Here is a 13,392-nt window from a genome sequence, read left to right as displayed (position 1 = left end):
GTGAGTGAGGCAGCCTGTCCGGGCCTGGGCCTTCAGTGGGCCCAGCCACAGGCGGATGAGGGCAAGGGGCCTCGTGGGGTGGGTCTCTGAGTCTCTCTCGCATTAGAATAAGAGCTGTATGAGGGCAGGGACTTCCCCCAGACCTGAGGCAAGGATTCAAGCACAAGTAGCACATTTGCGAGGAAAGGGGGCACCCGCTGGGGCTTGGGGAAGGGAGACAGTGAAGGGAAGAAGGGAGGGCAGCCAGTACGGGGGCCTCTGAGTGGGGACTGGGGCTGACTTCTACGGGGCAAATGCTGGGATCGGATAAAACACACATCTCAGAACGATCCGTCCAGCGGCAAGCGAGCCGGGGTGTTTACACACCAGCCAGTCTTTGTTTAGAGCTGCCCACCTCCCCTCGGGGTTTTAATCCCCCAGCAGATCCTGCCTGTGCCATCATTGGTTCTGGAAAACACCCTTGGGCCCAGGGACGCAGAGACTGGCAGCTGGAGGTCAGCAGGGGCACCCTGAGGGACGTGGGGGTGGACCCAATGGCAGCCATCTTGATCACGGTTGTATCCCCAGTGCCTGGAAAAGTGTGGGGCACCTACAGGAGCTCAATAAATACTGGATAAATTAATGAACAAATGGATGAGTGATACAGACCACACGCATGTACCCAGGAGACTAGATGATGCTTTAGGTTCGTGACGGGAGCAAGTACGCAGCACCCACACAGCACTAGGGACCCAGAGTCTTGTATGAGGAATCTTGGAGAATAAACCGAAGAACGCCCATCCTCTTTGATCAAGCTGTGCTTAAACCAACGAGAGGTTCCCACTCTCCCACACAGTCATTGTTCCAAGTATTCTGCTCCACCGGCACCAGAAACCAGCGCTTCTCAGCTTGCAAGAGACTCAGGGAAAGTCCAGCTTCCTGTTCACCCTGTCCACCCAGGAAAGTTCATCCCAGGCCTACAGAATCGGAATTCCCAGGGGGGGCATTTAGGGAGGCTGTGTTTTTGACAAGCTCTTACGGTGAAAAGGACAGACACCCAGGGTGAAGAACACACAGTAAAAAGTACTGTCTCATTTACAAGTATTTTATCTATGTATATAAGACACTGGAATAATATCAACTTATAGGAAACAATTTTCTTACGTTCCAAGGTTTCACTCATTTAGATTCTTCAGCTCACTGAGGAAGAAACAGTGCATTCCTCATATTTCAAGATTTTAAATATCCCTAAAGCCCCCTCCTCAGGGCAGTTTTGTTGAAACGCTAGCCTGAACGCAGGTTAACCTTTGGCTGTGAAATAACTGGAGAATGAGAGGAAAGGTACACAAACAGTACAGGCTCCCCACACGCCCTTAGCAGGTTAATTCTTAACTCACTCTCGAAGTGAAACCAAGAGAATCACACTACTCATCTTTCCAGGTGACTGAGTTCTATAGAAAAAACACTTGTAAAGCCCCCACTGTGCGCCGGGCACTCGACTCTGGGATGCAGAGGCCAGAAGATGCATCTGCACCCTTGAGCAGCTCAGGGCCTGGCGAAAAGCACACGGCCTTTGCATTCGCATATTCTAGAGTCAACAGTTAATGGGGGTCTTGGGCTCAGGTCAAGATGGAGCATGTGATACCGTCTGTGTCTTTCTGGAAATCTTCTAGGAATTCTCATTTCTCTGCCTGTACACTCTGTCTTTCCAATGACCTTTGGCACAATCTGGCTCCTGTAGTCTCCAAATGCAGGGAATAAGAGGCTGGGTTTCTGGAGGGGATCGTGGGCACGAGTGGGCTCTCTGGGCGCCCTGATTTAAGGAAAGAATGGAGGGAACAACCAGCGGGGAGCTACGCCTACCTGGTGCACACTCCCGAACCCGGCCGCGTTGCTCAGTCCGTTGGCTCCCTGGTAGATGCCCGCCGTGCCTGCGGAAGGAGGAACAGGGTACAGGTGAGCTGTGTCAGAGTCCGAGGGGGCATGGAGGACAGGCATGCAGTGGAGAGCTGGGGTCGTGAGGACTGACTGGCTGGCACAGACCTGTGGCCTCAGCAAGTTACCAGATGTCTCTGAACCTCAGTGCTCTCCATAATGAACAAAATGACACCTTCATCAAAGGACTGTGGTGAGAAATAAACAAGATAGCACACAACACTTTCTGGTACTCGATAATCATGTTTTAAAAAAATTATTTATTTAAAGAAATTGTAGTAAACGTACATAACATAAAATTTACCATTTTAACCTTTTTTTTGGTGAGGAAGATTAGCCCTGAGCTAACATCTGCTGCCAATCCTCCTCTTTTTGCTGAGGAAGACTGGCCCTGAGCTAACATCCGTGCCCATCCTCCTCTACTTTATATATGGGACGCCTGCCACAGCACGGCATGCCAAGCGGTGCCATGTCCACACCCAGGATCCGAACCGGCAAACCCCAGGCCCCAAAGTGGCGCACACAAACTTAACCGCTACACTACTGGGCCGGCCCCGTTTTAATCATTTTTAAGTGTGCAGTTCAGGGCATTAAGTACATTCACATGGCTGTGCATCATCCCCACCATCCATCTCTAGAACTTTTTTCACCTCACAAAACCGGAACTGTGTACCCATTAAACACTGACTCCCATCCCCCTCCCCCGGCCCCTGGCAGCCACCATTCTTCTTTCCGTCTCTATGAATTTTGCTGCTCTAGGGGCCTTGTATGAGTGGAATCATACAGTAGTTGTCCTTTGAGACGCGCTTATTTCATTCAGCACAATGTCCTCAAGGTTTATCCACGCTGTAGCCTGTGTCAGAATTCCTTTCCTTTTAAGGCTGAATAGTGATCCATTCTAAGTGTAGACCACATCCCGTTCATTTACTCCTCTGCTGATGGACACGTGAGTTGCTCCCACCTTCTGGCTGTTGCAAATAACGCTGCCGTGAACACACGGGTGTACAAATGTTTCTTTGCGACCCTGCTTTCAGCTCTTTTGGGTATCCACCCAGAAGTAGAATTGCTGGGTCATATGGTAATTCTGTCTTTAATTTTTTGAGGAACAATCATACTGTTTTCCACAGCAACTGCACCATTTGACACTCCCACCAAGAGTGCACCAGGGTTCCAATTTCTTCATGTCTCGCCAACACGTATTTTTTGCTTTTTTTGGACAGTAGCCGTCCTAAGGGGTTTGAGGTGGTAATAATTACGTTTTGAATAAATGAATGAAGTGACTTTACCCTCTGAGCTTCAGTTGCCCCATCTATGGGATGGGAATAGAAACACTACCATTACTAGAAAACGCTATTTAATGAGTGAATGAGGACACGAATGAGTGGGTGGGTGTCGTTGAAGATAGGCTGGTCCGGAAAGGCCTCTGAGGTGACCGGTGGGCTGAGACATGAAAGCTAAGAAGCAGCCAGTGATGGAAACATCCAGAGGAGGGGTATTCACAGTCACTGGTGCAAAGACCCTGAGGCAGGAACTAGCGCGGCAGGTAGAGAAACAGGAGGAGGGCCAACGGGAAAGGGGCCCAGAGAGAAGCGGGAGCCACAGCAACAACAGCCGCGAGCTCGAGTGTGTCAGGTTCCATTCTGAGCTCTTCGTGGGGAAAGTGAGGCACAGAAAAGTTAAGTAATGCACCCAAGGCGACACAGAGAGCGAGCCACAATGCTGGGGCTGGAACCCAGGCAGTCTGGCTCCCGTCTGGGTTTTCAACACGACTCTATGCTGCTGTTGCTGCTTCTCTTTAAAACTGTTTTTCGGGGTATAATTTATATACTATAAAATTCCTCCAGTGTAAGTGTCAGTTGGATGATTTTTTAAGTAAATTGATATAACTGTGCAACCGTCACCACAATGGAGTTTTAGAACATTTTTGTCATCCCCAAAGTTCCTTCCTGGCCATTTGCAGTCAACTCCCACTGCCCCATAGCGTCAGGCAGCCACTGACCTGTTGCTGATTCTAGAGTTTTGCCTTTTCTAGAAATTTCCTAGAAATGGGGTCATACAAAATGTACTCATATGATCTGGCCTCCTTCCTTCAGCATAACGCTTAAAAAGCCCATGCCTGTTGTAATGTGTATCCATAGTTCATTTCTTTTTACTGCTGAATAGTATTCCATGGTACAGATGCACTACATCCAATTTTTGGCTACTATGGATAATGCTGCTGTAAACACTTGTGTCCAGGTCCTTGCGCGGCTATATGCTTTTGTTTCTCTTGGGCTGATCCCTGGAAATAAGATTGTGGAAACATGTGGTAAGAGCATGTCTTGCTTTTTAAGAAACGGCCAAACTCTTTCCCAGAGCGGCTGTGTCATTTTACACCCCCACTAGCGATGCGCGAGGGTTCCAGTTTCTCCAGCACGTGGTATTTCCAGTCTTTCTGATTACAGCCAGACTAGCAGGTATGTAGTGGCATCTCATGGTGACTCGAAGTAGCATTTCCCTAATGACTATGGTGAGCATCTTTTCATGGGCATATCAGCCATTTATCTTCTTTGATGAAGATCTAGTCAAATCTTTTGCCCATTTTTAAGACAAGTTAGGTTTGTCCTCTTACTAGTGAGTTGTAAGAGTTCCTTTGTTATTCTGGACACAAGTTCTTTATCAAATTATGATATGCAAATACGACCTCCCAGTCTGTAGCTTGCCTTTTCACTTTCTTAACGGCATCTTTTGAAGCAGAAAAGCTTTTAAGTTATCAATTTTTTCTTTCAGGGGTCTCACTTTCGCTGCCTAACCCAGGTCATAGAGATTCTTTCCTATGTTTTTTTCTAAAGATTTCATAGTTTTACTGCTGCATTTAGGTCTATGACCTACTGTAAGTTAATTTTTGGGTACAGGGTGAGGTAAAGGTCCAAATTAATCTTTTCGTATCCAGTACTGCGAGCACCCCTGTAAAAAGTTTATCCTCTCTCCACTGGATTACTTGGCATCTCTGCCAAAAATTAACTGACAATAAATGTGAGAGTTTATTTCTGGACTCTCTAGTCTGTTCCGCTGATGTATGGACCCTAAACCGATTCCATCCTGTCTTGATTACTGGAGCTTCGCAGTGAGTTTTGACATGACGTAGTGTAACTTCTCCAAAAAATTCTCTTTTTCAAGACTGTTTTGGCTTCTATGGGTAAATTTGGCATTGATCTATCAATCTGAGAACAAGTCTGTCAATTTTTAGTGGCCAGAAGGATGTGGCATAACATTTTTCAAGTGTGTCAACCGAGAATTCCACATCCAGAGCAAACATCCTTGAGGAATGAAGGGAAAATCAAGACAGTCTCAAATGAAGGAAAAGGAAGAGAACCTGTCACCACAGATCCACCTTGAAAGAAAGGGTCCAGGAAGTTCTTGGACAGACAGAGAGAGAGAAAAAAAAAGAAATCCTGAAATATCAGGAAGGAAGAGAGAAAAAGAGTGAAAATATGGGTAAATAAATTCTTCTCTCTGCCTGGTTATGCCGCCAGCTCAACATAGAGTTATGTTCATAACAGTTTGCTATCAAACTTTAGGAATTACTTTTTCAAATGTGTTTTATAATTATAGAAAATAGTGAAATGGTTCCAAAGTGAGTCTACAAAATAAACGATCTCTCTATCCAGGTGCGGGGTGTGGGCTGGGCACTGGGAAGGTGGTGGAGAAGGAAGCTGCCAGGATGTGCTTTCCCCAGGAGCTTGAGGGGTACAGCGAGGGGTTCTATAACAATAGCTGGGAGGGGGTGGGGCCAGGGAAGGCTTCCTGGAGGAAGTGACATCTACACTAATCTCTGAAGGATGAGTAGGAGCTAGCCAGGTGAAGAAAGCAAGAACCGGGAACATGGCCACCTCTGAGCATTCTCTCCCGATCTCCATTCCCTCGGGGCCTGTCTAAGGGCCAGAAACCACCGAATTTGTCCACACTGCTGTGGCATGCCGGGATCCCATTCTGTCCTCAAGAGCCTGTGCAGACACATCTAGCAGAAGATCCAGGCCAGCCTATTCCATTCCAGGCCATTTTCTGGGTCCTGGTTGCCATGGCAACCCTACCTGTGAAGCTTAGGATCAGGCCTGCCTTAGGAAGACTCCCGGATGCAGTGTTTCTCTCCTGATTTCTCTTGTCTTTTGTGTCAACCTTCTCAGTGATGACTTAGGGCAGGTTTGGAAACAAACAGGCCACAGACTCATCCCTTGGTATCCTTTCTCCAAAACAGCCTCCAGTGTGTTTTTTTTTGTGACCCAGGGTCATCTGAAGAATGGACAGCTGAACACACTGCAGTGTGCCGAGGGCAGTCACAAGCCCCTGCAGGGAGACCCGTCCCATGCCAGATAGGACCCGGGCAAAAGGGGGCACGTGGCCCTGGAAATCTTGTACCGCAGTAGGTGGTCTCTGGCGGGTTTTGCAAATGGACCTGCTTCAAGCTGGAATGTTAAACACTGACTTCTTGCCCTTGTCTGGCTGGTGGAATGTCCACTGAAGGTTGGGGAAGACAAGCACAAGAGGAGGAAGACATTCTCTCGTAAGGTGATGGAGGCAGGTCCTGCTGGGGGCCCCCAACATCCATCCACCTCTTCCCTCTCATATGAACAGAATCTCCGCTTTCAAGCCGGGCCCATGGCTGACTAGAATAAGCACTATATTCCCCAGCTTCCCCTGTGGGTGGTGTGGCGGTGTGAAGAGTTCTAGACAAGGGACGTGGGGTAAATTAAAGTGTGCAACTTCCTGGTTGTGCCCTGAAGGTCAGGGCTGGGTCCCCTTTCCCTGAGGCATGGGGCCGTCTTGGATCCCCTGGCTGAGCAACAAGATAGAAGGAGCCTGGCCCCTGTCATGTCTGCAGACCAGAACCGCCACATCAGTTTGGACTTCCAGGTGAGAACAAAATATGCTTCTTTCTCATTGAAGATACCGCTATTCTGCAGGTCACCTGACTCACGAAGCACTGCCATCTTTTTTTTGGTTGCTTGGTTTTCTTGGGTTTTAAGTAAAAGTAGCCTTTTAACACCTGGCTCAATAAAACAATTTTTAAGTGGATATTCATTTACTCATCAACAATTCATTTCCTAGTGATGTACCAAATATTACTGCGCCAGGCACTGTTGTAGATATTACCATAAGCAAGGAGCTGACACCTATGTTCAGAAAGGAGAGACAGAACACAATCAAGTGAATACACAGGAAGGAAGATACTTCCCAACGGATCGAAAGGTGGTGGTGCATTCGTGTGGCACTACCGAAGCGTGGGCGGCAGACTGCAGCCTGCCTGCAAACTGTTTACTACCAATCCACAACGAGAGAAACACAGAAATCCAGAGCCAGGGGGTAGGACATCCATTGTCCGCTGAATCTGATAGCAAAAAGTCAAGCTTGTCATTTGTACGCCTTTCAAAAATTTTCCTTTTTTCTCAAATTTTTTAATTATTTCCATTCTTCTCCCCCCTCCCATCCTTTTGAACACTTTCCCCCTAATTGCCACTCCCCTAGGAAATGTTAATATTTCAGACATACTGTATATCTGCTAGGTACTTAGATATATTTGTGCTTAAAAGCGAAAGAGTAAGATGTTTTTGCCCCCGCCACTCCTGAAAACCAGTTTTTGCTCCCTTGGGTGATATTGTCCCCACTGAGAAAGGACGTTCTAGTGATTCATTTTTGTTGTATTTTACACTAAATTGAGGAAAACTCCTGGTCCTTCACCACAGTGAGCATGTGAAGTGGGTGATACTGCACCGGGAGATGGACGTCGGTACCAAGAAAGACGTTCCCTACACTGGATGCTGTTGTGTGTCGTGACTTGTTCGATGCTGCTGGTCCATGCTCCAAGGGGGACAGTGTCATCCAGCTACAGAAACTCCGAGTCGGGACAGCCCCGTGACTCGCCAACAACGTCTCAGCTGAAATCTGAGGCTCCTTCGTATCTCCTACGTTGGCCATAAAAACCCCCAAAGAACACAAAACGGGAAATAATAAGTGTTGGCAATGTGGAGAAACTGGAACCCTTGTGCGTTGCTGCTGGAAATACAAAATGGTGCAACCACCACGGAAAACAGTTTGATGATGTCTCAAAAAGTTAAGGAGAACTACCATAGGGCCCAGCAATTCCACTCCTGGGAGGATACCCAAAGGAACTGACAACAAGTGTTCAAACAAAAACTGGCACACTCACATTCACGGCAGCACTATTCACAACAGCCAAAGGTGGAACAGCCCAGATGTCCATCAAGTGATGAAAGGATAAACAGAATGTGGCCCATCCACCCAACGGAGTAGTATTCAGCTGTAAAAAGGAAGGGAGTACTGATACGTGCTCCAGCATGGGTGAGTCTCGAAAACATGCTGAGTGAAAGGAGCTACATACCAGAGGCCACATGTTGCATCATTTCCATAGTTTATATGAAATATACAGAATAGGCAAGTCCATAGAGACAGAAAGTAGATAAGGGGTTGCCGGCGGTGGGGGGAGGGAGGAATTGGGAGTGACAGCTTAATGGGTATGGGGTTTCCCTTTGAGGAAGGAAGATGTTTTGAATTAGATAGAAGTGGAGGTTGCAGGATATTGTGAATGCACTAAACGCCACTGAACTCTAACGCTTCAAACTGGTTAATGGTTAATTTTATGTTACGTGAATTTTACCTCAATTAAAAGGAAAAGAAAATTGCTGTTCTCGCTGCCTCCCAGGACTGTCTCACAGCCTGGCTCTCAGACAACAGCAAAGGAAGGGTCCCGAGAGCTCCAGAAAGATCAGGATCCCTCCCTCTGCCCCAACTCTGGACCCGCCACACCTTGAGCCCTGAGAGAAGAGACGGCATCTGCGTCTCTGGGATTCCCCCCACCCCACGCCGAGTTCAGGGAACAATTTTTGTCCCTACTCCTTCAGCACCAACCTCATGCTCCCTTTCCATCTTTTTCTCTCCCTTTGCTGGCAAATATTGTGGCTTCATCTAAGCAGGCTGCAGAGATTCCCTGCAGAAGGCTCTCCCCAACGAGGGAAGACGAGCTGACCCGGCCGCCCAGGCACCACGCGCCACTCGCTCAGATCACAAAACAGCGCCTGCACGCAGGGGCCGCCTGCTTACAACATGGTAAGATTTGGGATCTTTCAAATGCCGTCAGTTTGAAGAGACCCATCCTCCTTTATGACGCCGTCAAGAGGAGGGCCGGGGTCTGCCGGGGGGACACACTCCGTGTAAATCGGCACGCGCACGTGTTTACTGCGCAGGTATTTGTACACAATCCTGAGCCTTCCTGTTTGCCCAAGGACCAGAGACGATCGATCGTATAAAAGGGTCGGGGCCCGCCTGCGACACCGCAGAACCCCGCGCGCCCCGCACCAGCTGTGCAATCCAGAGGGCCGTGCGGAGCGGCCTGCTGGATCCCAGGGCAGATCTGACACGGTGGATCAGACAATTAGAAACCATGGTGGCCGGCGGTGGACGATTCGATTTCACTCTCCCTTCCCCCACCGGAGACTCCTCATGCGCCATCACAGTGAGAAGAGGAAAGCGCGTCCGGGATGAGGCGAGGAAGGCAAGCGTGTCACCGCCACGTTTTGATGTACGATGGGATTTCTCCTCCCAGACAGTCACCGCCAGGTCACGGGCCCTGAGCTGGGATGTGCAAGCGGGCAGGAGAAATAGCAGAAATGAGTTATCCTGGCTCCCGTGGACCAAAGTTCAGGCCCCAAAGTCTGGAGGATTTGAGGTGCAGGCTAATGCTTCTGGAACGCTCCGTGAAGGACTAGTTATAAAATGTTTAACCCTTTGGGGACAAAGGCGCGGTTTGCTGCGCATGACTAGCATGTGACCCATGCCACAAGCAATTCCCTGTGTGATGCAAGAACTCCTGAAGGGGTCTACACTCTGCACTATGAGCCGAATCTATGAGCATGTGCTTGCATGTTGGGGCAACATCTAATTGCTGTGGCAGTTTCTCACTGTTACTCTTGGTTCTGTATTTATGTGATCACAGGCCAGTAACAGTTCATGGACTGACTCCCGTTGGCGGGCTAAGAATTAGACTGATGTAGCTAAAATGGCTTCATAGGAAATACGAAGGAAGGGGGATTTTCTTAAGGCTGGAGCAATTCTCCTGGCTAGAGAAATGGGGTGGGGCAAGAGGGAAGGGTAAGGAGCGGGGGGAGAAAGAGAATGAGAATGAACAGGGAGCCATGGGGCAGAGATTCTGGTCTCTGTATCCACACACAGCTGCTGAGAAAGCAGGAAGACCCCCAAATTGGAAGTGGCCGGGTGTGCTCAGTCTGAGATAGGCTGAGCTCAAAACCTTATGGGTCCAACAGGTGAGGGAGGTGAGGGAGAAGCTAGAGCAGCCACAACAATAAATGGCAACTGACACAGAGCTTCAGTGTTGGGGGACAATAGGGAGTGGTGGGGATTGAGGCAAACTGGAATGCACAATTTCTATTAAGGCAGTGGCAGTTTGTGGCAGACACTATTTGGCTCCCAGTAGGCATTCCCAACTCCTTTCTCCTTGTCAGCTTCTCTCCTTGCTTTCCCAGTTTCCCTCATAGCAGCTCCAGGTGGCCATGTAACCTAGTTCTGGCTGAGGGGCTTCTGGGAAAGACTTTTCTTTTGTTCCCCTGCTGGCTCCGCCCCTGGATCATGTGAGGATGTAACACCTAAAGTTACAGCAGCCACCTCAGGACGTGAGCTGCCAAATCAACCTTGGGGTCTAGACTTCTTGCAAACACACAATAAATGCCTTATGGTTTAAGCCAATGTTAGTTGGGCTTTTTGTTACTTGCAGCCAAATGCATTGCTAAGTGACACAGTGCTGCTCAGCTCCAGCCAACCTCTGTCACCTAGAAACATGAGTCTAGTGTAGCCAGGGCTTCTGATTTTTCAACAGAAGCCAGAAATCTGAGTTTGTACATGAAATTTCCTGATTTTCAAATGTAGGCAACAAATACAGATTAGTCGGACAAAACAAAAACACACGTGCAGGGTGTATGTAGCCTGTGGGTTTCCAGTTTGTGACCTCTCGTCTAGGCAGGCAAAACAGTGGAAGATTCCTGTGCCTCTGCTGTGGCAGACACAGCAGTGAAGAGCTGCAGATGAGAAGGGGCCTCACGGACCGAGAGAGTGGGCGACTCGGGGGCAGCCTGGGTCACAGTGCTGGAGGACCGGATGAGCCCCCGACACCACAACACACTGGCACTGGGTAAGATTCCAGAAGCACGGCCTAAATTCTGGAGAGTGTAGGGGAAGCCCTAAAAGTCTAAGATGCAACTTTCCCACCAGCCCAGGGGAACGGCGGCTCAGAATAGAAATTTTGTTGAAATACCAAGAATAAAGTGCGTTCTATTTTTGCACCTGCCTGAGCTCACAGACTGACATATGTGCCTACTATACAGAGGACAGAGGAATTCTTTATGTCCCTGGAACTGTGCCTCCACCAACGTCAGGGAACTCGTATGGAAAGCATCCCTTTTTCTCATCCTGCAAAACATCAGGGGCTAATGTTGAATTAATTCAGTTCATGGCACATTTTCTCAGTAGTGCATCCGGACCTCTCTTGGTTTAAAAATTTGTTTCCTCTCACTCCCCATCAAGCCACAGGCAATAACTAGTGTGTCTGGCGTGCATCCTTTCATTGGTATGTGTTCTTGCAAAAAGTGCACTAGTGTTTTGTGGGCAGGTATATAATTTCTGTAAATTCGATGTGTCATGTTTCTTAGGTTTCTCATTTTTTTCACCCGGTGTCAAGTTCTTAAGACCCATCTGTGTTGCTGTGGGTGTGTCTGTCTGTTACATTTCATTACTTTATATCTCATGTGGTTTCTCAGTTTTTTCGCCCAGCATTAAGTGCTCGGGCTCCATCCACATTGCTGTGGGTGCGTCTCGCCAGTCGTCCTGGCAGCGGCCCGGCCCTCCCTCATGGCCGTTCTCCATGTCTCTCCTGCTCCCTCCTCCAGGAGACCACCTGGGATACCTCCATCTCCATGCACAACAAGACTGCCGTGAGCATCCTCGGACTTGTGCCTTTGTGGGCCTGTGTGGAGCTTCCTCAGGATGTTTCACCGGGAGAGGCACAGCTGGCTGCTGAGGCCATCCAGACCTAACTTCCCTAAGGGCTGGGTGACAGCTCCCGGCAGGGCTGCCAGGTGCACGGTCCCACCGGCGTGCTGACAGTTCCCACAGCCCTGCGGCCGCACCAGCAGTTGGCATAATTGCACTTGCGAATTTTGGCTTTCCTAGTAGGACTAACGTGGTAGCCATTTGTTGTCTTAAATTCACGTTTCTCTGATTCCTGGGGACTCTGCACATCCCTTCTGGGGCTCGTTGGCCTCGGCATTTCCTCCTCTCTTAAGGAGATGGTGACAGTCACTACGGAAAACCTCTCCTCCCTTTCCTGGGCCAAGCTCAGCTTTAACTTAATCCAGGCCCTTGGAAGCCTCTCAGTTCCTGGCATCAGCAGTTGGACAAATAATAAAGTAACAGTAATAGCTCCATTTATGGAGCCCTTATTATCTGCCCGAGGGTTCGTCATTTTACACGCATTATCTTGTTTAATCTCCAGCACAACCTAGGAAGTGGGTCCTGTTAGGAGGTGGCAGAGCAGAGGGCAAGGCCAGGCTCCCTGCCGGCGACTGTGCAGCCCGCCCACCAGCAGCCGTGGCAAATGGCACAAGTCACCGCCCACCTCAGTTCTTTTCCGCCAACTCGACTTCACTGTCCCCCACGGATCTGACAGGCCACCCCAGGCAGTGCAAAGAAGGCCTCACGGATGAGCCCAGCGGACAAGCTGCCCCTCATCATGTCACCCACTTTGGAATCCATCTTACAACTTCTTTCCCCACAGCAGGGGGACCTGCTCTTCTGGGTCCACAGCGACACTCAAAAGCACATATTCATTCATCTTAATTAAGTCCTAATGATGTCAATGTTAAAATAAAAGTGCTGAAAACATACCAGGCCTGTAAGTCCAAAGGGCTGGCTATGTAATTGGTGGCTGATACAAAAAGTTGCCCGCAGACAATGCAGAAGATGGAGAGGCCACCGGTGGGCAGAGAGAGGTGAGCCTGAATGAGACCCCACCCCTCAGGTCCCAACCACGGCCCAGGTTCCAGAGACGCACAGCCCACAGATCTTCATAGGCTGATGCCTTTGCTTCCTTTCTTCACCCAGAATACAAGGAGGTGAAGGCCAAGGCTGGCCCCGCCCTCGACCTGCATTCCTCCATTCAGACATTCACTCATCGATTCCATGAACTTTTGCTGAGTGCCCAGTAGGTGCCAAGGTTTCTACCTTGAGAAAGAGGTGGGTCCTGTCTTGTTGGATCTAAGAGCTTGGAAGAAGTGGAAGACAACAGAGAATCCACACAGGATGTGGCCTGGTGACTATGGGCAAGTGGTTGACCTTTCCGAGCCTGAGTTTCCCCCTCTGTAAGATGGAACTAAGCCTAGTTGATCTGGTTTATTACAAGGATTCTGCAAGATG

At 49.1% G+C, this 13,392-nt stretch overlaps 1 protein-coding gene across 2 annotated transcripts in view; it reads right to left on the bottom strand.

Moving 5' to 3' along the window:
* EYA2 (EYA transcriptional coactivator and phosphatase 2) overlaps window positions 1–13,392 on the bottom strand; it is a 253,768-nt gene that overhangs the window by 98,838 nt on the left and 141,538 nt on the right. For both annotated transcript variants that reach the window (XM_023626655.2, XM_070247876.1), the window contains exon 6: window positions 1,843–1,910. In XM_023626655.2, the coding sequence (XP_023482423.2) occupies window positions 1,843–1,910 (68 nt within the window). The remainder of the gene's footprint in view (window positions 1–1,842; window positions 1,911–13,392) is intronic.

The sequence above is a fragment of the Equus caballus genome, chromosome 22 (genome assembly GCF_041296265.1).
Source record: "Equus caballus isolate H_3958 breed thoroughbred chromosome 22, TB-T2T, whole genome shotgun sequence".
NCBI lineage: Eukaryota > Metazoa > Chordata > Mammalia > Perissodactyla > Equidae > Equus > Equus caballus.
Note: the sequence above shows the minus strand (reverse complement) of the source record. Positions and strands in the feature narration are given on the sequence as shown.